General features: G+C 39.4%; 1 protein-coding gene across 1 annotated transcript in view; it reads left to right on the top strand.

Annotated features, from left to right (window-relative positions):
- Positions 1-14,119, top strand: part of MTCL3 (MTCL family member 3) — a 36,299-nt gene extending 22,180 nt beyond the window's left edge. The window contains exons 4-6 of the mRNA XM_072965844.1: positions 5,361-5,432; positions 11,421-12,587; positions 14,009-14,119. Of these exons, the coding sequence (XP_072821945.1) occupies positions 5,361-5,432; positions 11,421-12,587; positions 14,009-14,119 (1,350 nt within the window). The remainder of the gene's footprint in view (positions 1-5,360; positions 5,433-11,420; positions 12,588-14,008) is intronic.
- The last annotated feature ends 10,592 nt before the right edge of the window (positions 14,120-24,711 follow it).

The raw sequence follows: 24,711 nt of genomic DNA, 5'->3' as shown, positions 1-24,711 counted from the left end.
CACTGTATTAATCATGGAAAGTGAGTTCCAATTTAAGAACATTTAAGCACTAGTAACAAGCAATATGTTTGGAAAAGAGCAGAAGAAATAGATCTAAAGTAATGATTGGTACCAAATAGTGACTTTTAAAAAGGAAAGACCCTATGTGACTCTAGAGCCATTCAAAGCCATGGTTCTGAGGAGATAGTCCCAATTCCCACAGAAGCAAAGGTTCAGATATTTTCTCTCTGGTTTGATAGCACGCTCTACAAGCGTCATGCATTAATATTCCTTAGCTATAAAGAATTTATACGACTCTATAGTCAGTGTACATCAGCACAAAAAAAAAGGAAGAAGGAATCAAGAAAAGGAAAATGCATTGGATTCTTTTATTAAAAAAACAAAATTTAAAATAACAAAGAATGTGATCCCAGCTATGTCAATTTGGTGCTGGCTCAAAGTTGTTAGAGCATAAGGATTTCAGCATACAAATTTGGGGCAGATACGATCATTCAGACCATAGCACAGCCACAGTTCCTGCTTCTTTCAGTTTTCCTTCAACCTTCAGTCAGACATCCTCATGCCTCAGTTTCAATGTTGCCCTGAAGTCCCAAGTATTTACAGGATAACTGTGAGAACCAATGAGTGTGTATGTCATGTTTGCTAACTCTTGTGTTGAAAATAGAAAAATACATTGCTCATGTGCAATACATGTAAACTAGTGCCCCAAACCCATGCAGCTGTGGTATAACAGCATAGGAAGGATATGCTCAGAAATAATATAACCTTGTACGTTGCTTCCTTTGGAGTAACCGGGGGATGTTGTTCAGAGCAAGAGCTGTGAAGCTGGGTAACTTAATTCTGGTTCTAACACTTACTAGCTGAGTGGTTTATCCTTTGTGTGCATCAGGGAATGGTGGCAAACTCCTAAGGATGTGAAAAGATTGAATGAGTGAGTACAAATTAAGTGCTCAGAGAAGTCCATGGCACACAGGGAACTATATTCAATACCTTGTAGTAGCCTATAATGAAAAAAATATATATACACACACATATATATGTGTGTGTGTATGTATATATATATGTGTGTGTGTTTGTATGTATATATATGTGTGTGCGTGTATGTATATATGTGTGTGTGTGTGTATGTGTGTGTGTGTGTATATCTATAACTGAATCACTATGCTGTATACCAGAAACTAACACAACATTGTAAACCGACTATAAGTCAATTAAAAAAAGAATTACCTGGTACACATTTAGTGCTCAGTAAATCCTGTATTAATACAGTTGTAGTTTCCCTCTTGATTTAATCATCATACAAATGGATCTCCCTTTAATCTTATAAAACACATAGGAGATTTGTATACAAATAATATATATAAAATAGCATGTTTTACAAATTCCTCTCTGTTATTTAATTTCTGAAGACATAAAGATGCAAGATATTCAGAAGTGGAGCAAATTTTAATTAAGGAAGAAAGTTAGTCTCAAAATATTTTAGAGCACAAATCCAATTTATATAATTGCTGTGCAAGCATAATTTTTGGCAAAACTCTAATTCATGGCTTTCATATGGATGAAAAGAACAGCAGCCTCTTTTGGACTAGTTGAGGATAGAAATGCAAAGAATTAAGATGTGGACAAGACATGTCTTCAGCATATTTATCAACAGAACCATCTGAAGTGCCTACTTTAAGAACAAAGATGAAAATGTGAGATTTAGTCCTGGCCTCCCAAACTGGTCCCTTTATAGAGGTTCCTGGATTTAGTACTTGAAGGTGGGGCAGGATGATTGGAAGGGGAGGTAGAGGTGATGAAATTTTATCCTCATGGGAAAGATACGACTATTTGAGCTTTCCTTATTTCTCCAGCTTTGTCTACCCAAATGAATTTCTCATCTTTGTTTCATTGGAGTCAGAAAGTTAATAAAAACTTACTGGAATATGAAAAGATGATTAAGTATTTATTGAAAATTTATATGATACCTAAAGGTATGTGTAGTCCTAGAGGTGCCTTAAAGGCAATATATTTTTATTCAAGGGAAACCTTTGCTCAGAGCTTTATTTGGGCTTGACACCCCACTTGAGTGATATTTAAATAAAAGTGAAATAGAAAATGTCTCTTAGGAAAGGATGGCCTATTTTCTCCTATGTTAATTTAGAGGGCTCATTTTAACATTACCCACTGGATAAAGTCTGCATTTCTCAGCTCCACAAGCTGACCTCAGTCCTTGAAGCGTCTTCTTCAATCTCATCGCTATAGTGTCTCTACCTCCATTACTTCTTTCAGAAGCCAGTGAATCGCTAAGGCACGCTTATTCCTCCGTCTTTGCTCCTGCTGTTTACTTGGTTTTCTTTCTGCTGAAATATTGTGCATCCTTCAAAGATTAGCCCTCCTGAGTGATTTTCTCTGCTTTCCCCAGATCTGGAATCATGGCTGTTTCTTTGCTCTCTCGGTCTTCGATTTGTTCTTTATTAATAAATGAAGTTAATTCTATATACTGTTTTAGCTAATTGTCTGCATTCTTTTTACCATCATAAACAGTTAACTCTTTGAGGGGAGAGGAAAACAGTTCTCAGTCAGATCTGTATAACCATGAAGTACTGTATATGTGCCAGAAACCAACAAATATCTATGAATGAATGAAAAGCAAAGACCTTCCAAAATGTTCTCAGAATGAGAGTGTATGTTCCCTCATTTCCCTTGCAGGCCATCTCCTTCCCTCCTGGTCATTTGGACTACCACCCTTGTGCCTTGTATTTCTTCTGTGACAGTCTGATTATGGACACTGTAATAAATTATTTAATTATCTAATTAAAATATTTTAATTTAATAATTTTATTTGTTTAATAATTTAATAAATTGATCATTTTATTTATTTATCTAATAATTTAATTTAATAATTAAACATTTTAATACTCCTAATTGACCTTAGAACAATCATTTGACCTTGGTGAGATAAAAATTAAATTTTGTTCAATGTCCTTCAAGGTGTGGTGGCAAATTCCATGTCACTCTCTCCTAACATTTTGTTACAGCCATCCCAAATTTCTTTATGTCCCAGAAATGGTCTTTCTATATGGAATGCTTTGTTCTTCCCTTCCCTCTCCTCTCCATCTTCCACTGCATTACTCCTCCTCTACCAGATTCAAGATAAGATGTTACTTCGTTCTGGAAATCATTACTAGCTTCCCATACCATCTCCAGCCCCAGATTGAATGAAGTCTTTCTTCTTTGCAATCTAGTAAATAATAAAAATCAGAAAGACTTAGGTCAAGACCTGGTTTTGCTACTTACCTACTGAGAGCAGTGCTTCTCAGACTTCACCGTGCATCAGAATTACCTGGAGAGCTAATTAAATCATAGCTCACTGGGCCCCACCTCCAGAGTTTCTGACTCAGTAATTCTGGGGTGGGTCCTGAGAATTCGCATTTATGACAAGTTACCAAGTGACACTAATGGTGTTGCTCTGGGGATCCTACTTTGAGAACCACTGCTTTAAATAATTTAACATCTCTAAGCTTTAGTCTTACTATCTGCAAGTAAGGCTAAGAGGGGTGTTTTAAGAATTAGTTGAGACAATGTATGTGAAGTGTTTGACGTGAATTAATACTTAATCAATGCCAGTTAATATTGTTTCTGCATTATCATCTCTTTCATCACACTGTATTAAATGGCAGACCAAACAGACCATTTGTCAAGTAAATCAGGAACTTGAAAATAAGCAAGGACTATGTTGGTTTTATTATTGTACCTTTTGAAGTGCATTAGTAAGCACTAAGTAAACATATGGTAGAATACATTCAAAGTAAAAGCATTTCATAAATATTTAATAAAATGAATTTAGGTGCTTCTTTGTAGATAGCCCCTACACAGAATGTTCCAGGATTCCCTAGTTCAGCTCACTATAGTCTTGGTTTTTTTGACACTGTTTTTGCTGCTTGGTTCTTACATCACTTCTGGTTGTGGTGAATCAGTCCCCACACCTTCTATTTCTAAGAAAATTATACAAGTAACATGAAGAACATCTTTCTGTGAACTAGAAATAAATAACCACACAGACTATTCATTTGGTTCTGTAGTTTCCATTTTATACTGAATGAGAGTAGTTGCAGCCTGAACATATGCCTGCATTTAACACAAGATATGGGTTAGAAATTAACATGTGAGGAATTTAATTTGCAGTTCCTGGCAAATTCATGAAGCCTCCTCTTTTGAGAAATGTTGTCAGCTTTTCCTGTCAGTCTGTACTCCCAACCTCCTCTCTGACCTCAGAACCTTATATTTCTTAGTCATTCAGCAAATATTTTTTTTTCAACATCAGCCATGTGGCAACTACTATCCTCATGGTGGTGATACCACATTAAGATGAAGCCCCTGCTTTACAGAACCTAAAGCATGGCGTTTACCAACTTGTACTGTAATTCTTTGCATCCCTGTCTCCCGTGTTAAATTGTGAGCTGACTAATGGTAGGTACATTATTTAATTGATCTTTGTGTATCCAGCTCAGTATTTGGTACATGATAGATATTCATACGTATGGATTATTATTCATACAGAGGGACCTTTATTTTATTGATGCTGAGAAATGGAATTGAGCACTGGAGATGGAATACTGCTGGTCCATGAGGGATTTGGCGTTAGATGTGTATTCTTTGACCTATCAAGTGTTGTTGGTTTGAATTTCAATTAGGGCCAATCAATAAAATGTTGGAGATTTTACATAACAATCCAGATCTCCAGCTTATTTTTAAAAAGCCCACATTCCTAATTCTCACTCAGCCTGCTCCTTTAGCTGAAGCGTGCCACCTTCTTTTCACTATAACCCCCACCATTGCCAACTGTGTGACACGTGTGTGTCTGTGTGTCTATGAATCATACTTGTTTACATGGATGTGTGGTAAGGAAAGAATGAAATTCTTCAACTTCTACATAAATCCACTGGAAGTTTGTCTTTATAAGCTTATAATAACCTAACTCCAACTGGAAATAATACCTTATTCCTTTGTTTTCCTTTAATGATGTGAATTCTTTTTTTTAATGATGAAGCTAACAAGAATTTGCTTTCATTTGAAATATATAGAATATTGAGTTATCAATCTAAATTTTCTCCAAGTTGGTTTTCTGCATTTTTACAGTAGGTTTCCTGTATTTCTCAAATCAACTAGATAATTAATTGCCGGTTACTCTTCTACTGTGATGTATATCCCCACCCAAAGTAAAATATATCTAAATCCATCTGGTTTGGGTTTTTTCCTCCATTATGATTATTAAACCAACACTTTTCATTGGCTTGGTTTTATCATAGGAGATCAGGACACTTAAAAATCATAAAATTTAATTAAATTTTTATTTCTCTATTCACGCTTTGTTTCAGCTATCCTTGAAAAGAAGAGGAAGCAAAGATTTGCCAAAATCTGAAAAAAAGGCTCAACAGACTCCCACAGAGGTATGTGGAAATGAAATTTCAACTGGTACACCCCACACCTTTAAGTGTATAGAATGATAAGGTGCAACTATAAATAGACATAACAGCCAGTTACACTCGTGTAAAATACAGTTAAATTATGCATATAATTATATAAATATAGATGCAAGCTGTATAAAGCATTCAGTATCCTTGCTTACAAAGCTAGCACTTAAATCCCTCTTATTATTGCTTTTGCGTTGTGATCACACAGCAGAATGTCATTAGTACTTTATGTGTTGCTGTATTTGAGAACTGTACCCATGGTGCTAATCTTGTTCACACATGATTAATAAGGTCAATACAATGGCTGTTCCTATAGTATCAGGAGAGAGTAAAGAAAGGAATGTTGTAGGAAGGGATGGCAGAGGGGAGAGAGCGGCTCCTGGTGGCTTTGGACAGTCCTGAAATGAAATAACTCTCTCTAAGGGGGGTTGGGGAAGCAAAAGACAGGAAATAAAGGACTAAAAATAAAACTCAAAGATGTCCACAATGTGGGCTGTTAATGTCTCAGTCATGCATATATATACATATATGGACATTGTGTTGTACACCAGAAACTGACACATTTTAACTGACTATACTTCAATTTAAAAATTAATTAATTGATTAAAAAAATAAAAACAAAAAAACCCAACATGAGCTTCTTAAGAACCTTAGAAACACAGCTACAGTAAAGACTGGCTCTGCTCTTAGGGTGAGCAGAGGTGCTCATGGACGTAGCAAAGGTTTTACAACAGAAGAGGAAATATTTAGGGACAAATATGACATGGCTCACTAAAAACACTGGCTAAATATGATTTTTAAATGTGTGAGTTGGAATCATAGTCCTATAGCATATGTACTTTTTTTTATTCTTACAAGATGTTTTCTCATTAGATAATAATTTTAACTAAAGCAATATTTAAGTATTCAAAAATTTTAGAAGATGATCTCATTCTTTTTTTAAAGGCATGACATATTAAATGTTTATTTTTCCTCTTCCTCTCTCTCCCTGCTCTCCTTGGCTTATTTTTCCCCTGGTACTTGGCATGAACATTTATAGGCCTCAGCAGCTCTAGAATCCCAGAGTCTCCTACCAGAATCATCTCCTATGTGTACTTTTCTCTGATAAAAGTTGATAGATGCCCTGTCAGCACAACTTCCCTGCTCTATCTTTGCCATAACTTTATCCACCTCACTGTACATACTGTGCTGTGCATGTATCAGATGTTACCATCAATTCTCTCCTCCACCTCTTTGAGGGAGAAGATGCTGTATGCTCCCTGTTCTAAAATCTTATGGCAGCATTAATCAGCAGTTTATTATTATTTTTTAACCACCATTTTCCCTATTCTTATATTTCCCATGTTAAATTTATTTATTCTTTTCAACAACATTCTCTAATCCAAGAATTCTTAACTGTTTGTTCCTGGCTCTGTGGACCCCTACTTCATGTGTACGTGGGGATTTTTCTGCAAAAGGCATACTTAGCTTTCCTCAATTTCTCAGTGGGACTGGGGACCTTACAACAGTCAGAATATGTTGCAATCCACCAGCTTCTATTTCATGGGCACAAACATCCTGGGAAATTTACTAGTTCACTGTTGTGGCCTTTGAAGTCCCTGCTATCACTTCAATTTGTTTATTTTTAGAGGTTATACCTATCATTTTTTCAAAAACCCACCTCAGAAGATTGATCAGGACTGTCTTGGATGGGAGAGCTCAATTATGAAATAGTCCATAGATGATTCTATTGCTCAGTCAAGGTTGAGGATGTAAGTTTACTCACATTCTTATATTAGGGTGAGCATCCCATTCTGTCTTAATTCAAGTTTACATATTCATCTCCCCGTACTTAGCCAGGGCATGTTGTTGGCAGGGACCATCTTATTCAGCTTTGGCTCCTCAGTGTCTAGTGTCTGGCATTCTGCAGCAGGATCAATGTGCATTTTTTAATACTCTCATGTCCCCCTTTTCTAAGTGAGCCATGTGAAATTGCCAGCATGCTGCTGATTCAGACCTATGCTAATGGCAATTTCATATGGTTCAACCTGCTATCATTTGTATCGCTTGTATTTCATTTTGTTCATTTGCTTCAGCTTCTTGCACGTATCCCTGACATGTTCCTCTAGCGGCACAGTGAGTTCATGTACTGAGAAATGGTATTGCATAGCAGTTACAAACTAACTTTAGGGCCAGGTTGCCTACATGGAAATCTCTGCTGCAAACCAGCTGCCCAGCCTGAGACAGGTTACTTATTCTTTCTAATGCCTCTGTTTCCCACTATAAATTGGGGATCACAATAGAGAATTGTTGTACAGATTAAATGGGTTAATATATATAATTTATCAGAGTGCAGTTTAGCTTTCAGCAGTAGCTAAGTCAAAGCCAGGCTCAGCTCACTTCTTTTGACCCTTCATCTTTATGTTCCCCTTCCTCTTATGTCATTTGTATCATCTTAAGAGTGAGTCTTTAACAGACACAAAAATAAGAGACAATTTGCTTCGTTGTAATGTTTCTTGCCTGGCATTCACTGTGGAAAATAGGAGCAGGCATTTCTGCTCTGTTACATACCGACCAGACACTTTCCATACAATCTCTGATTTAATGATTTCACATTTACTATGGGATTTCCATGCCTGGGTCCAAATGCCACCTACAATATTTAGGTTACAGGATGAGGTTGCAAGGCACATTGGCATACAGGATTCTTAAACTCTTGGCATTGCAGAAACTATCTCACTTAGTATCTTGAAGAGATTTCTTTTAAAATAAATAATTATCATGCCTTTCATCCTCCATCCCTCATAATGACTTTGTTACATGCATTAATGTGCAACTCTTTTTTTTCTTTTCCAGTTTTATTAGGTAGAATTATTACAGTTTGACTGCACATATACATTATATTGCATGTACCTACATATATACAATATATTGCACAATAATGTGCAACTTTAGAAATACTTTTTATGTTTTCCTTCCTTTGAGCAGGAGAGCTTACATATATACAAATCAGATAGCCTCTTCTTTTGTATTTGCTTGACATAACTCAGTATAATGTTATTCTGCTCCAATCTATGACTTATATCACATCTACTGCTGTTTTGGTTAGATTAAAACTGTATTATGCTTTTTTTTTTTTTTTTTTTGCTAGCAAATAAAGGCCTTGTCTTGCAATCAAAGACTCAACAGTACATGCAGCCCAGCCTGGCTTCTCAATTTTACCTACTCTTACTTAGCAGAGCCCAGCCTATGTAACAGCTTATTTGATATGTGTATTGCTGCTCACCTTTCTAACAAACACTATTTCTAATTATTGGTTTACTTGACCTTTGACTCTCCTGCTCAAGCCTTTATCCATTTCTTATCTGTCTCCCATTTTTTTCTTCTCTTTTATTGCCTCTGAAACCACTGCAATAGCTTCAACCATCACCTATATGTATCTCAGTCTCATGTCCTCCCTCTGAGCCTGAGCTGTCTACAGGTCCAGGGAGGGTGACCTTTGTAATCTTGAGCCTGGGACTCCACATGCTTGTTATAGGTGCTTCCACTGGGTATCCTTCCATGGACATACCTCAGAGAGAGCATTTTAATATACTTAAACCCATATTCTTCCCATAAGACTTGATCCTCTTTGTTCAGTCTCTATCCCTGTTATTGACCACGCAACCACCAAGACACCTTAGCTCAAAACACCAAGGTTAACTTTGACTCTTCTACAGATGTGATATTAGACATTGTGAATTGGCCTTGGGTTCATCCTCCCTGAATTAATGTGGGGGCCCCAACACAGTATCTTTTGGGGCAGCTTCTTTCTCCCCTTAAGAAATGGATTCTCACATCAGAGCTTTCTGCAACATACATTCTTATCCTTCTTCTCACTATACTCTGGTGTCTCTCATCTCTCTGCACTTCTTTCCTTTCTCCTAAACCCCTTCTAGAGGAATGTATATGAGCCAAAGCATCTGATTGTGTTATTTTACCTCCTTGCCCTATTTTTTCTTTATTTTTAGATGTGTAATTTTTTAAATTTCATTTTTTTATTGAAGTATAGTCAGTTTTCATTGTTGTGCCAATTTCTGGCGTAAAACATAATGTTTCAGTCATACATATACATACATAAATTCATTGTCATATTCTTTCTCATTATAGGTTACCACAAGACATTGAAAATAGTTCCCTCTGCAGTACAGAAAAACTTGTTGTTTATCTATTTTATATAGAGTAGTTAGTATCTGCAAATCTCAAACACCCATCCTGTTTTTTTCTTATGTTTCTTTTCTAGAGGCAACACATGCAGTGGGGAAAAATATGATTTTTGAAATCAGTCTGAATACAGATGTGCTCTGCCACTTATTAACTTGTGCTCTCCCATGTTACTAAACCTCTCTGAAGTGCAGCTGCTTTATCTGTAAAGTAGACGTAGTATCACTTCCCTTGTGGGGCTGATGTGAGGATATAAGGATATAAGGGATGTGAGATTCAGGCTCTGCATGCTCGGCAGCTCTCACACTCTTCATACGAACTCTCCTTATTAGATGGGAGGATGGGAGCCCTGTGCCCTGCTCTCCATCTCTTCCATTTCAAAAACTCTGGGCCATCTTTATTGAGCATCTCTGGCAGAAGCTCCTTATCCTCCTCACCTTCACCATCAGTGGTTGCTATTTCTTGGCCAGAATTCATCTCAAACACAGCTGACCCAGTGATGGGAAAGAAAAGCATTTTTATTCTCATTTTTTTTTTAAATGAGGAAACCAAAGCCCACAGAAGTTACATTATATGTTCAAAGTGCAAACTTAAAAGAGAATTTGGGGAAATTATCCTTGGGAATTATGTCCTTGGACATAATAATGTGTTTTTATATTAGCTCTCAAAGAAATGGTTGATTTCCATTTTCCTGTTTGTACTTTTCCATTTAGTTAATAATTAGGGTTTGAAGGTTGTCCTAAAAATGTGTGAGAAAAGTGTCTATAGGGTCTGCTGCATCATCCTTTTACCAGACAGAGCCAACTCTATCCATTTCAGACTGATGGAAGTACATCCAATTTAAAAAGTGATCTAGATGGAACACCTACCGGTTTCTTCTTGGAGGGGCCATACCAGTGTTAAATTTTCCCTACTTTGAAGGCCTTCAAAAACAATTCTTCCTTGAATAAAGGTGGAGGACAGATTACTTTCTGTATGGCAGAGTGGTCATGAGCCTAATTAAGGTTTTATGTCAGAACTGAATTCAAATTTCACTTTGTCCTGTACCACTCATTAGTTGTATAACCTTAAACAAGTTATTGAACATCTTTAAACCAGATATTTTTGGTTGTTTTGGTTGTTTTTGTTGTTGTAGGAGGAGGTAATTAGGTTTACTTATTTATTTATTTTTAGAGGAGGTACTGGGGATTGAACGCAGGACCTCACACATGCTAAGCATGTGCTCTAACACTTAAACTATACCCTCCCCCCAAACCAAGTCTTTTAATACCTACTCATAAGTTTACTCTGCACATTAAATTAGGTCATATGTAAAGAACTTTACAGAATCTGGCTGACAGTCAGAGCTCTATAAATGGCAGTGAGTACATATTAACCATGTGTTCCTTCCAGGGAATAGGTTTCGTATCTACTACAGTCAGGGGAATTCAAACCATGTGAAAAACAAAACAAAATGACCATTGTTGAAAATGACAGCCAAACAGTTGTGTGCAGTTAGAATATATAATAATCTCTGAATAGTGATGACCACAGTTTTTCTCTTTTTATATTGCTTCCTCTTTTTTCCAGGATGTAACATTGTCCTATTCTTTTATTTGCCAAAGAATTTAAATGATTTGGAGAAAATGTACAGCATCTACTTCTCTCTGCCTCTCTCTCTCTCATTAAATCTTAATTGTGAGAAAAGAGAAATTATTTTTGCAGGTGTCGCTTTTTGGGTTGTTTTCTTGATTTACATAAAAAATGATATCCTATCCCCTTCCCTTCTTTTTCCCAAATGAGGAGGACAACGAAGATCTGAAATGCCAGCTGCAGTTCGTGAAGGAAGAAGCGGCTTTGATGAGAAAGAAAATGGCCAAGATTGATAAAGAAAAGGACAGATTCGAACACGAGCTCCAGAAGTACAGATCGTTTTACGGGGATCTAGATAGCCCTTTGCCCAAAGGCGAAGCTGGGGGTCCCCCCAGCACCAGGGAGGCTGAGCTCAAGCTACGGCTGAGGCTGGTGGAGGAAGAAGCCAACATCCTGGGCAGGAAAATCGTCGAACTGGAGGTGGAGAACAGAGGCCTGAAGGCGGAACTGGACGACCTGAGGGGCGATGACTTCAACGGCTCGGCCAACCCCCTCATGAGGGAGCAGAGCGAATCCCTGTCGGAGCTGCGGCAGCACCTGCAGCTGGTGGAAGACGAGACGGAGCTGCTGCGGAGGAACGTGGCCGACCTGGAGGAGCAGAACAAGCGCATCACCGCGGAGCTCAACAAGTACAAGTACAAGTCGGGCGGCCACGACAGCGCGCGGCACCACGACAGCGCCAAGACCGAGGCCCTGCAGGAGGAGCTGAAGGCGGCGCGCCTGCAGATCAACGAGCTCAGCGGCAAGGTCATGCAGCTGCAGTACGAGAACCGCGTGCTTATGTCCAACATGCAGCGCTACGACCTGGCCTCGCACCTGGGCATCCGCGGCAGCCCGCGCGACAGCGACGCCGAGAGCGACGCGGGCAAGAAGGAGAGCGACGACGACTCGCGGCCGCCGCACCGCAAGCGCGAAGGGCCCATCGGCGGCGAGAGCGACTCGGAGGAGGTGCGCAACATCCGCTGCCTCACGCCCACCCGCTCCTTCTACCCGGCGCCCGGCCCCTGGCCCAAGAGCTTCTCCGACCGGCAGCAGATGAAGGACATCCGCTCCGAGGCCGAGCGCCTGGGCAAGACCATCGACCGGCTCATCGCCGACACGAGCACTATCATCACCGAGGCGCGCATCTACGTGGCCAACGGGGACCTGTTCGGACTGATGGACGAGGAGGACGATGGCAGCCGCATCCGCGAGCACGAGCTGCTCTACCGCATCAACGCGCAGATGAAGGCCTTCCGCAAGGAGCTGCAGACGTTCATCGACCGCCTCGAGGTGCCCAAGTCGGCGGACGACCAGGGCACCGAGGAGCCCATATCCGTGAGTCAGGTACAGTTCTGCCTATTGCGAGCCACGGCGATGGCGAGGCTGGTCCGCGGAGCCGCGGTCCCCTGTGGGGCGACTCCGCGCACCGCCCTCCACGCCCCGCTGTAGGGAAGTCCCAGCTCAGAGCCTCTCTGGGCTTGGAAGCCCCACGGCGCACTTCTTTCGCACTGTCCTTCTTCAGGCCTGAGGTTTTCATAATCCAGTCACTTAGTAACTATTCCCCCCTCTGTTCTGTGTAAAAGGGAAATTTGCCCTCCCCAGTTTTTGTGTAAAGATTAAAGGATTTTTTTTTCTAAGATGTATGATTATCGAAGGTCAACATTTTCAATATTACGCTACAAATTCTAATAGATTGAGCTGCAGAAAGATCCCGAATAGGAATCTTCAATTGTTGATCTGTTGTTTTCAAGCCAGGATTCAAATTAAGCTTAAAATATTTTGTCCATCACTAAATGATCAGGATTGATGCATAACTGCTGGTAAAAAAGTAGAAACCAGCAGTAAAGAGAGGTGAGACTATGTCCGGAGCTCTACCGAGAGGAGCAGGTAGGAGACGCTGCTGTACCATAAATCGAAGTAACATGATCTTTATTTCTAGAGAAAATCACTGTCAGCCCGATAGCGGAGAATCTCAGGACTGGGAAGGAGTGTTATACTTTAGCTTTAAGGCAACTCTAATTCAGAGAAAGAGTAATAACTATTCCCAAACAGGGAAAACCAGCATTTTTCCTTCATCCTAATTGGTAGAGGCACAGCCGATGAATTGGACTGATCTGCTCTAGCCAGGTATGGTGGCCAAAGACCGATGCATTTTGTCAGAGTTAATCACCTAAGAGAGAGCTTATACAACAAACAGGCAGTGCTACCCATCTGGCGAGCCTGGTATCTTGTGTCCATTGGAGAACCCACGGAAGTACAACAGCATGCATGGCTTTTAAGACACGCAAAAGATTTACATTTAAAAATCACTTGATACCCAAAAGCATGACAGTAGATTAACTGCCTGTTAGTTACAACTAGAAAAATTGCAACCCTATCGCTTATTTACCTGGCATGCTGCTTTGCTTTGCTATTAAAAAAAAAAGTTTTAAGATGAAATGTGCTGAATTTTGAAATGTTAAAGATTTCTTTCTCTGTCTATTATATCAAATAATTGGGTTTTAGTTTCCTCATTGCAGGTTTTTTTTTTCAACACTCTGAGCATGTGGTTTTGCAACGATACTCTCAGGGGAAGAAATAGAAATCAGAGTGAAAGAAAGCACTGTATATTATAAAAGGCTTTCAGATTTTGTAAATACATAAAGAAGGTTCTTTACCTTAAGTTAAATGAATGCTTAGATTAGTTGATATAAATGTAAGTTTTAAAAATTATTATTAATTAACTCTTCTCTTTGTCTTTGCATTTACCTTCCCAGATGTTCCAGCCTATCATTTTACTTATTCTCATTCTTGTATTATTTTCATCACTTTCTTACACAACAATATTTAAACTTGTCTTCCTTTTTACACTGTTTTTTGTACTGTAAATCTTTCATCATTTACCATTCATTGTAGTGTTTCAGTTTGTTTATTTTGTTCACCCTTCAAGACAAGAAGTAAAAGAAGTATAATTTCTGTAGTAACCAATGCTATAAAAACACTGAAGACTGCTTATTTCTTTAAAAAGACACATCTTACTACCACCAATTTCAATAAGAAGCCCAAGCATTAAAAATTTCAGGTAAGAGATTAAGTATGACTTCTCTTTTTATAAATCATCTTTATTTTTGCTTCTTTCCTCTACTCCTTGATTTGTACTTTTCTTGATAAATAACTATGAATGACTGTAAAAATTGCCTAAGTCTCTCATTATGTCTCAGTAGTTGACTGTTATGATAATTCAAAAGCTATACATTCACAAGTTGGTCACATTTTAGAAAATATATAGATTTATAAAGTACCTTTGCTAGGTTGCATCAGACTAACAAGATGATTTTGATATGAAGTAAATATCAGTGAAAATTATGGTGAACAAATGAAATGTGGTCATCATGGAAACTAAACAATTTATCGTGATGCTGATGGTGTTCTGTCTAAAGAGATGTGTTTGGAAGCAAGAAAGTGGATTAGGTTTTAGTTCGTTGAGAAAGGAATTATCCTCACCCTATTGCATTTGACCAGTTCTATCCATTCCAACCAAACCAGCCATTTCTGAATTTGCCTATTATACTTGGAGCCGTATGTTACTAAGCAAGTTTGTTGCCCAGAGTCCTGTCTGCTATAACAGGTCACCACACAGAACTGCTTTTGGAGCAAGAAATATGCTAGAAATATGGTGTGTGAGATATTTTGAGTAGGAGAAAAAAATAATCATTCTCTAGAATTTCATTAAATCAGTCTAAAGCCAAGAGCATCGTTCCAGTGGGAGCTGATCTGTAGACGTAAACTTACTCTGGTGAACCTGACCATTGCATTTTCTCCTCCTACCTAAAGTGGCCTGGTAGGTGTCATGTACCCAGAAGGCCCAATTCTATCCCTTTCATTGGCAGCTTACTGAGTGGAAAGCTGGGTTGCACCACTGCTACCAAGATTCAGAAATCTTGCACTCATTGAAGTCACGTACTTGGAAATTCTTGCAGATTGGTTGGCAGATATGAAAATCTGGGGTAAAGTCTCTTGCCCTTGGCATAAAGAATAATATATGTAAAATCTTTGCTCTAATATGAAAGTTGGTGCTGGTAACAGTCTTTTGAATCCTCATCGATTTCCCTTTGAGTATTAATTGAAAAAAAAACTACACAATGTTGAAAATTCAGTTTGTAATAACTACTCGTAATTTATTTGCGGTTTTGATTTTGTTTTGATTTGCGGGGAGGAGAGACCTGGCGTGAGGAGTGGCTAACCAACAGCTTGAATCTGTCACTATGTACTTTTCACGTTGGAGATTCAAAAGGCTTTATTGACCTTCATGACAGAGACAAAGCAAATAACAGAAATGCTATATTTAATCAACTATTCGTGTTAATTTTAAAAAATTTTCGTCTCAAGGGGAACAGCCACTATAAAAATCAAAATTTGTCCCTTGCTAAGCCTCTAGACTGCCATCTCAGAGAAACCATCTTGGCAGTGGACTTGGAACTGGAAGTAAATGTTTCAGGGCTGAAATTTATCTGAAATAGGTATTGCCTTTGGAGCCAGATACACCCAGCTAAGCAATGATTCTCAGCTATGTATGAGCATTTGGTAGTTTATGGCTGCTGTGGGTTGTCACAATGACTGGGAAGCTCTATTGGTATTTTGAGGAAAGGAGTCAGAATCTTATATAATCGTCCTGCCCAAACTGCCTGTGTGGTCCCTGTGGGGGAGTGTGGTGTGCAGTGCACTTATCCTCTTCAGAAGTATCACGGATCTTCACTCCCCTCTGTGGCTTTAACTGGCTTTAGAATTAAAACTTTCTTTACCACGAGAAGAGTAAAAAACTAAATAACTAGACCAGTGGTTCTCAACCCTAGCTGCACATCAGAATTCTTGGCATGTTTATAGAATTGAGACCCTACTTCACACTAATTGAAATCAAATGTATGAACCCAAGCATGTATATATCTTTTTAAACTCCCAAGAACCATTTATTTAGATGTTTGAATATATATATATATATACACAGCCTATACCAAGGTCACAATAAACTATGTGATACTAGCTGTGTAGAATTATCAGTTGTCTAGGCTTTAGCAGACCTTGAATTTCCAAGCATTCAGTGGATATCCATATCCTCTCTAGAGCATGTCCACCTTTGTCATACGGCCTTTGCCAGAAGACCTCTAATGACAAAGCAATTGTTTCCACACTGGTGGTAGTGTTAAAAAAAACTCCCCTTTCATTAATATAGATTTTTGAAACAAACAAAATCAAAGACGAATAGGAATAATACATGACAGGAAGGAGATCCACTATGAATAGTGTGTATGTACAGGGTCACGCACACACCTGGAGATACAGGCACAAGTGAGCGCTGAGTTAAAGCCTCAATATGATCCCCCCCTGCACCCTAACAAACCACCACTTCATCATTATACAGTTATCTCTGCCACAGAGCTTCCCCATGCAATCTGTAGAGAGGGTATGGTGTCCCACACATCCACAAGGAATGATGGATGCCAGCTGACTCTACCCTCCAGCCCAGATGAGAAAGCATACATAAGAGATGTGAGAATGGAGCAAAGAGAGCATGGCTCCTCTATTTAACAAACATTTTGAATTGTTGGCTGATAGAGGAAATTGAAGTTCAGTTTCTACTTTTTTACAGCTTTCCATTGGTTGATTGACCAGGACAGACAAGTAAATAGCCAACTCTAACATGTACTCTTACTGAAGTGCAAAAAAGGTTTGGGGCTGCAATTTATTGTTTGTTAGATACCTCATAGTGTGTTATGTTTCCCTAAGAAAACACAGTAAAATCCCTAGGCATTCCTGGATGGAATGATACCATTAATAAACGCAGGGCTAGTCCCTATACCTCAGTGGTAGCTTGAGACCTGAACAAGAAGGGAGAGGCTGACCAAGCTTTGGGCTAACCAAAACACAGATCTCCTGTGAGGAATTACAGTTGTCCTGGCAACAGGGGCATTAATCTTACTCATGGCCAACTGAAAATTGGCACTTGCCATCTCCTCTGCTTGAATTAGGCTATGAGCCTCTGCAGCCACTGACCTCCAACACACCCTGAAAGGAGTTCAGGAATGAGGTGCTCTGTGCTCTGGGAAAACTGGCGGAACAGGACTTCAGATGGTCAGATATTTTCAGGAGAAGATTTTATGGGCCCAAATTCTTGCATTTCCTCCTCTCTAGAAAAGCACTAAATTCATTAACAATGACATCTGCTCCTCGTGACTAAAGCAAGCCTCTGCCCGAAATGTGTGCTTCACTGCATGTACCCCCGTCACTAAAATATGTCATACTGAGTTCTCCCCTGCCTCTTCGGAGCCGCTCCTCAGAGCTCTCTGAGATGCTGCCTTCCAGGCTATAGTCCTCATTTTGCCCCAAATAAAACTTAACCCACAACTCTCATGTTGCATGATTTTATTTCAGTCGACACTATGGACTTCAAAGATGTTGATTTTATAGAAGAATTTTATGCAAATTCTGAACTCCATCCAGGCTCACCATATAAGGGTCCCCATTGGTGAGCAGAAAAAGGACTGACCTGGCTATTGCTCACAGATTCTAGGGGATTTGGGGTCACTCTGACAGCTTCTCTGAAGTTTGTGAAGCAACTTTACTCTATGGGCCAATTACAGGGAGGCTCTTTCCAACTCTGCCCTACCCACTGCATCCCAGTTTTGTGCCTGTCTGTAGGCACCCAGTTCTACATACTGCAGTGTACAGTGAGAAATTTATCCAGTGTTAGGGAATTCAGACCTACCTCTATCTCAGGGGACTGCTGGGGGCCAGTAGATGGAGGTTGGTCTCAGCAAACAGCCAGCTGCTTCTCCCTGGAAGTTTAAGCTGTTCTGTGGGCACCTAGGATCGCTCCCTTACACCACAGGACATAGATGTGGGAGAAAAGTTAACAAAGATGGTGCCCAGTGCCTTAGAAAGAGAGCCCCCGGTATCTCCTTCTCCACCCCTTGGTCTCCTTACTTGCACCATCTTTGTTGCACAAAGCTAGTTCTAAAAGAGGAACACTCAGGCTTCTTTGTGCATCAAAAGAACAAATTCCTCCAATTATTGAGACCAGGAATCTTGTCCTATTTGCACCTTTGAAGCTGTGCTATTTAAACATCATGCTGAAAATAAGTTCAAACAAACGAAACTTATTGAAGAAAAATTCCTTTGCGTGCACATTCCTGGGCATATAAAGGAGTGTCTTTGGTAATTTGGCCTAGATTTAAGAAAAAAAATTCAATTGGCTATTTTTAAGCAAAACGGGCTCAAACTCCTGAAACCAAGGAAAACTCAGTGTGGAGCCTGGAATGTGTGTTGGCCTGCGCTCTCGAGCCTTCCCTTGGGTTTGTGTGGTAGAGTGGGATATGGTGGGTCATCCGCTGCCAGGGAGGTTTGGAATATCAGTTTGGTAGCTAAGCTTTAACTCTAAATATTCACGCGGTGGTTGAAGCTGTACTCTTACAGAACCACAGCCCACTTTCCTCTGGTAGAGGCATGCTCTGGGTCAGATGCCCTCATTGGGTGTAAGGATTGAAGAGAAAGTGGCAGAGGAGAGTATCAGAAAGTGCGAAAAGTTGGCAACACTTTTCGGAACCACTTTCAAGTAGAGTGCTGTTGTAACCTCATTTGATCAGGGAGCAGGAGCAGCAAGGGCACCACTCACCTCTTAAACATTAGGGGAAACTTGGGAAGTTTCCACCTTTCACTGCCCGCTGTTAAGCCAGGCTGTGTTGCCCTTAAGAACCTCATCTTAATTTTATCCTTAAGATGTTTATGTTTAATAAGCTTAAATATACTGACATTTCTTGATTATTCCATTTCATTGTTACAATTATAGAGGGTTTGTTAGTTCACAGTTGTATGAGTTTTCCCATAGTTGTTTTTCAAAATAAGATACCATCAAAACCCAACACCTGGAAATAAAATGATAAGATTTTATAAATTCATAGAATTTACTGTGATATAAGAGCATATTGTCAGTGGTGTTTAGCAGTTCTTCAGCCTTTCAGAAAATATTCACATAACTGTTTGACTTAATGAATTAGAATGCTTCTTTGGATGTTGTCTAAACCAAAATTCCTATTTAGGGTGTTTCAAACGTAGTTCATAATATTTTGATTTTGTTTTAATTCTTTTTCTTTTAAATTATCAGCACATTTTTAGATACAGTAAATAAAGTTTTATATTGTACCAGAATAAATATTAAACAGGATGCTGGGGGATTGCACTAATTTACAAACTAGAGCCTTTCAGAAAAGTTTGGAAGACTCACTCATTACACAAAATGTCAAATGGCTCTGAAGTCTTCAGGAAGGATGCAGCTGTTTCAGGAGCTTCATTATACTGCCTACTCTGGAGATGGCGCTCTGGGAATTACTGATTCTGAAAAAGTGTGCTTTACTATTTATTTTCTGTGGTCTCTTCTGAGTGTTTTGAGTTGAGCGGCTTACATAATCTGTGTTAACAAGCAAGGTGCATAAGTGATCCTCAAAGGCTGACAAACATTTCTTTCCTGAGATTGTCCAATGTAGTGTACCTTTGAAGTCAGCCAGTCAGCTCTGTGAGTTCATGTTGAAAGTTTTTGCCTTAACCTGTGTGTTTGAAAATTTAAAGAGCGTGCGCGACAAAGAGAAACTCATCAGTTTGTCCACTTGCTTCAGATGATTTAGTAAGGGCAGAGAGTTGAAGAGCTTAAAAAAAAAAAAAAAAGACCTTAGAGCATCTTTTATTCCTTAAAGTCAGAAAACTCAATTTAGAGTCTAGTTTATAATGCCCTTTCTTTTTCATGAACATGTGCAGTTTTTGCACAATCTATTCCCTCTATATCATTAAGTCCTGGCCAGATAAAGCAGATTTAAACTATTTAAATAGACATCCTAAGTGTGAACCTAGATCAGCCATTGAGAACTTTGGAGGTGGGGGTTTCAGCAAAATGAACTGATTCTAGATTTTTAGAATCTGAGCTCCTTTACCTGAAAGGAAATATGCATCTCCTGAAGCACCAGGACCACTGTATGGAGGGTCTTAACATTATTCTAACTGCTAAGACTCCATACAGTGGAAAAAACCACAGTAAAGCAGCCAAAGGAAGAGACAGTTGAAGGAAAATGAGGTTCCCCCAGCATTGGGTCTTCAAATTTTGGCATGAGGAAGCTGTCCAGGAAGAGAAACTCATGCCTCTGGTCACACTCCTACTTTCAAAGGAATGTGATTTCTTCCTAAGGAGCTATTGGTTTGAAGTATTGATATTTGTAGAAAGCAAATGGATTAAAAAATAGCAGGGTGGAGGCAAAACAGTTGGAAAAGAGAAGGAAGCTGTAGGAATCTTACTGTACAAAATATTTCGATGGCAACAACAACAGAAGAATATATTGTAAGGGCCAAGCATAGCAGTCAAGACATTGTGTTTAGAGGACTTACTGTGGACTTACTGAGAGACCTTGGTGTGGAGGGTGGGTCCAGGTGGCTCTGCAGAAGTCCTCTGATCCGAGGGGACCCAAGGCTATGGTGAGGTGTGACTGTGGGCCTCCCTTTCTCTACCCTTGTCTCCAGATCCCTTACTGTAAACTCACATCACGATGCCACATTTCTTTGCACCTGGGCACCAAGATTTCTCACCTTAACCCCTCAAAATCTAGCACCCACTCATACAGTTCCTTTTTCTGATCTTCCCTCTCCCCTGCTCCATGGCCCACGAATGAGAGAGACTCCTTCCCCTGGACTCCTGTATTGACTGTTCCTTCCAGCCCTTTTTGGATACTAACTGTTCTTCTTTTCTGTGCAAAGTTCTGACTAGCCAGTAATTGCTTCCTCTGTCAATGGCATTTTCTTAGACAATGACAAAATATAATGCTTTCACCTATTGGTGATAAATCTCACATTTCTGGTAGAAGCTATAGGTGGACTAGCAGTGCCTTGGGATGGGGCAGGGCGGGGAGAGTAGGAATTAATTCCTGTGTGCTTCAAACTATACTTGCTAAATGGCCTCTCTTAGCCCTGCTTTACTGCTGGGACTTCTTATCCCGAAGACATGGCTCAGGGTGCCCTCTTGTGGTGGACAGGCATTCCCACGGCCCTTTTCTGGAATGAAACGAGAGGGAGCCCTACAGCAGTCCCTGTGTGACTTAGCTTTTAGCTTTTGTTCTTATCAACACCTGCCAAGTCATGAATCTGGAAATAACATAGTGAGATGCTAAAAACAAATTTGAAAACCGTAAGCAGGATCTGTCTCTAGTCTGGAATAGCCCACGTTTCTAAAATGTTTTATTGTTTTGTTTCTTCAGAATATAGAACAGTACTTAAAAAAATAGAACAGATAGTTTGAAACTGTTCTTTTCGAATATTTCTGTCATCTGGAAATGCCTGTACATAAGCCCCATGACAGATCTGCTCGGCTGAAAAATCTGTGGACATGTCACCAGCCCTCAGAATAGAAGAGAGAGCCAGCATCCCATGATTCTAGAAGGAAAGCATCCAGCACCGGGAGAATCAGTCACACACGAGCTGGAACACAGCGATGCACAAATGTGGCTTCCATGGATGAGAAAGACTCTGTGTGTGACTCTCTTAATTTTATAACCCAAAACAGATTCTAATAAGTATCAATATTATCTCTTTTACTAACACAGAGTCCAAGTTCTGTCGTTCTAGAACTCAAATTAACACAGGACCAAATTTGATAGAAGCAGCTGTGGAGCTTTATAAAAATTAGCAAACCTGGGCCTCACCACTGGATGGTCTAATTCAGAAAGTCTGGGGGAAGTTTCCAGCTTTAATCATTTTGTAAAAAATTCTTTGAGTGACTGCAGTGTGCAGCAAGGCTGGAGAGTTAACACTGAACTGAGGCCCCCTGGGTGGGGTGCTGCGGGGACTGAGAAGAGAGGTTCTCCATGTTTGTAAGTTAGTTCCAAAGTGGTAGACTAGTCAGATAGTGGACAGTCATGCTACAGGTCACATTTCAGGGATCTTCAGAGTTGATGGAGCTTGTTGAGGACACAGATTTGTCTTATTCTTCTTCCGATCTTCAGGATCTAACACTACACCTGGTAAATGTGTTTAAAGAGTAAAGGAAGAAGGGGCTGAAAGATTATACAAGGAAGAAGTCAGAAGCCACCCCGTCTCATCTATAGCCAGGGTTGGCAGAGCATAATGTGATTAAATCAATAACTGCTTTGCGGTGCTTCAAGATCATCCTTCAGACATCTATGGTAAATTAAATGTGCAATGGTATACTGAAGGCAAAGTTGGTGCACTTAGCCCCAGATTTTTTTCCATTGCCAAGTTAAAATTCTTCTGTCTTCATATTTTGACCCAGGAATTATATTATTTAGGGATACAAGCTTCTTCAGATAAGCAGCATCAAGATAAATATGCTGTTATAGGACTCCTGTGTTATACTTGGAAGATGAAGTATTATCTCCCTCATTTGAACTTAAAGGAAAATTGAATTTAAGATCTGACAAAGCCAGGAATCAATGTCTCACACCCCAAACTCTTATCCCTGGGTTCTATTCCCTCCCTTGAACTCCTTGGAATTTTAAATTTCAAGGTCCTCCCCCAGGAATGAGAAGACCTGGATTCTATTCCTGGCGTTGCTAGTAACTGGCTTTGTGACCTTGAGCAAATGACTTAACATCAGGGCCTCTTTCCTCAGCTGTAAAATGAGAAGCTTGGCTAGACGATGTCAGGCTATAAAAAAACTTCTTTCTGGCTATAAAATTCTATGAGTCTGGAAGCACCTGCTAGTGATGTTTTGCACCCAATATTCCTCTTTCTCCCTTTCCAAGATGTTTTAGTCTGTGGCTTAATATCATCATTTATAAAGACCTTTTCCAACCCTTTCCAGGATTTTCCTTTTTGTTTCTTGACAGCAGCTCATGTTTCTACATTTACTTTATGTTAAATACTCTTACATGCATTTTTATGGATATGTTATACATTGAAATAGGATTGGTATGACATCACACACCAATGATTCTTCCAAATTCTCTCCAATGTATAAAGCAATAGTTTGAGTCAGTTTCATATTTGAAGGTTTAAATATTTCAATGGGCTAAAAGTAACCTGGATTATGCACCAACTTGCATTTTCTCCATAAGGTTTTCAGCCATTGTGACACCTGCTTGAAAATATCAGGCACTTCAAGATGTTGAAATATCACTGTAGGGCTGAGGATACCAACAGTAGTCTTTAAAATCTATTTGTTTTATGTGTATAACAGTAGGAACTTTTCTTAAAACAAAGCTTTCTTAAAAAATTTTTTTTCTTGGAAAGGTTCAGAATTACCTGTACGGAATGCTTATTGCCTTTGTAGGCCGTCATCTGATTGTGTTACTTTATTTCTTTGGGGTATGAAATATGGAATTTTAGCTAATATACATTTTTACATTTAAAATGAAAGGGTTGGTAAATACGAGAGTAATTGGTAGACTTGGAGTGAAATTCTGTCAAAGTTGTGTCCCTAGTTTTTGATCCTATATATAATTTAAGGTCAACTTTACCGTGACAAGAAGCAGATGAAGCACCTGCAACAAATAATTACTGGGACATGCGTGAAAAGGGGCGTTCCTGTAGGTGCTATTGTGTGGCAGCATAGAGAATAGTGCAACATGAGTTCTTCTGTAATTAGCTACATATTATCCGAAGTTCTGATAGGATTTAAAAAGCAGTCTTAATTTGATTTACAAAGGACACAAGGAAATTAAGAGGTCTGGAGCGGAAGAGAGGGGAGGGGGAACAATTTTATTAGATAATCCTGTATAGATGCTTTGGGGGACTTACTCCCCCCACCCCCTGCCACCTCCCACCTCCAACCACCACACCAGGATTTCTCTCCTCTCGTGATAGGGATGGAGGCAGAATGAGCTAACATTTCTTAAATGCCTGACTCTATAAGTATCTCCTCACCCTCTTACAATAGCCTCATGAAGTAAATATAATAATTTCTCTACTGAAGTACCAGACTCAAAGTTCACACAGATAATTGGTGGCAGCAGAATTAAAACCAATGTCTCTGTGACAAAATTCCAGGATCTTCAGGTGGAGAAACCAGTTCCAAGATCTACTTCTCTTCATGGTCAAGTTTCTATGAATTTCAGGAAGATACCTTACCTTTTAGAGCCTTGGTTTTATCAGTAAAATTGTTTAAATATCTACAGACCGTTTCTGTGAGAGTGAACTAAGATAAAGCTACATTAGATATTAGAAGCACTTAGCACAGAGCCTTGCAGAGACCTGTCTCCATGAGTCATCAATTATTACTAGAATTACCGTTGTTATTGCTTTCAGGTTACGACACCAAGCTTTCAAAACACAGAGTATGATTTCATTTGATTGTCCTACATGTACTAAAGTCCTACTCTGAGCAAGTTACTCTTAGTAAACTTTTTAGCTCCCCATGAAATATTTATCTGGAAGCAGCCAAAAATAATATTACAGTATATACGAAATGCTTTAATGATCACACAGAAGAGCT

Source organism: Vicugna pacos, chromosome 8 (genome assembly GCF_048564905.1).
Source record: "Vicugna pacos chromosome 8, VicPac4, whole genome shotgun sequence".
Classification (NCBI taxonomy): domain Eukaryota; kingdom Metazoa; phylum Chordata; class Mammalia; order Artiodactyla; family Camelidae; genus Vicugna; species Vicugna pacos.
This window is presented reverse-complemented; position numbering and strand designations above follow the sequence as displayed.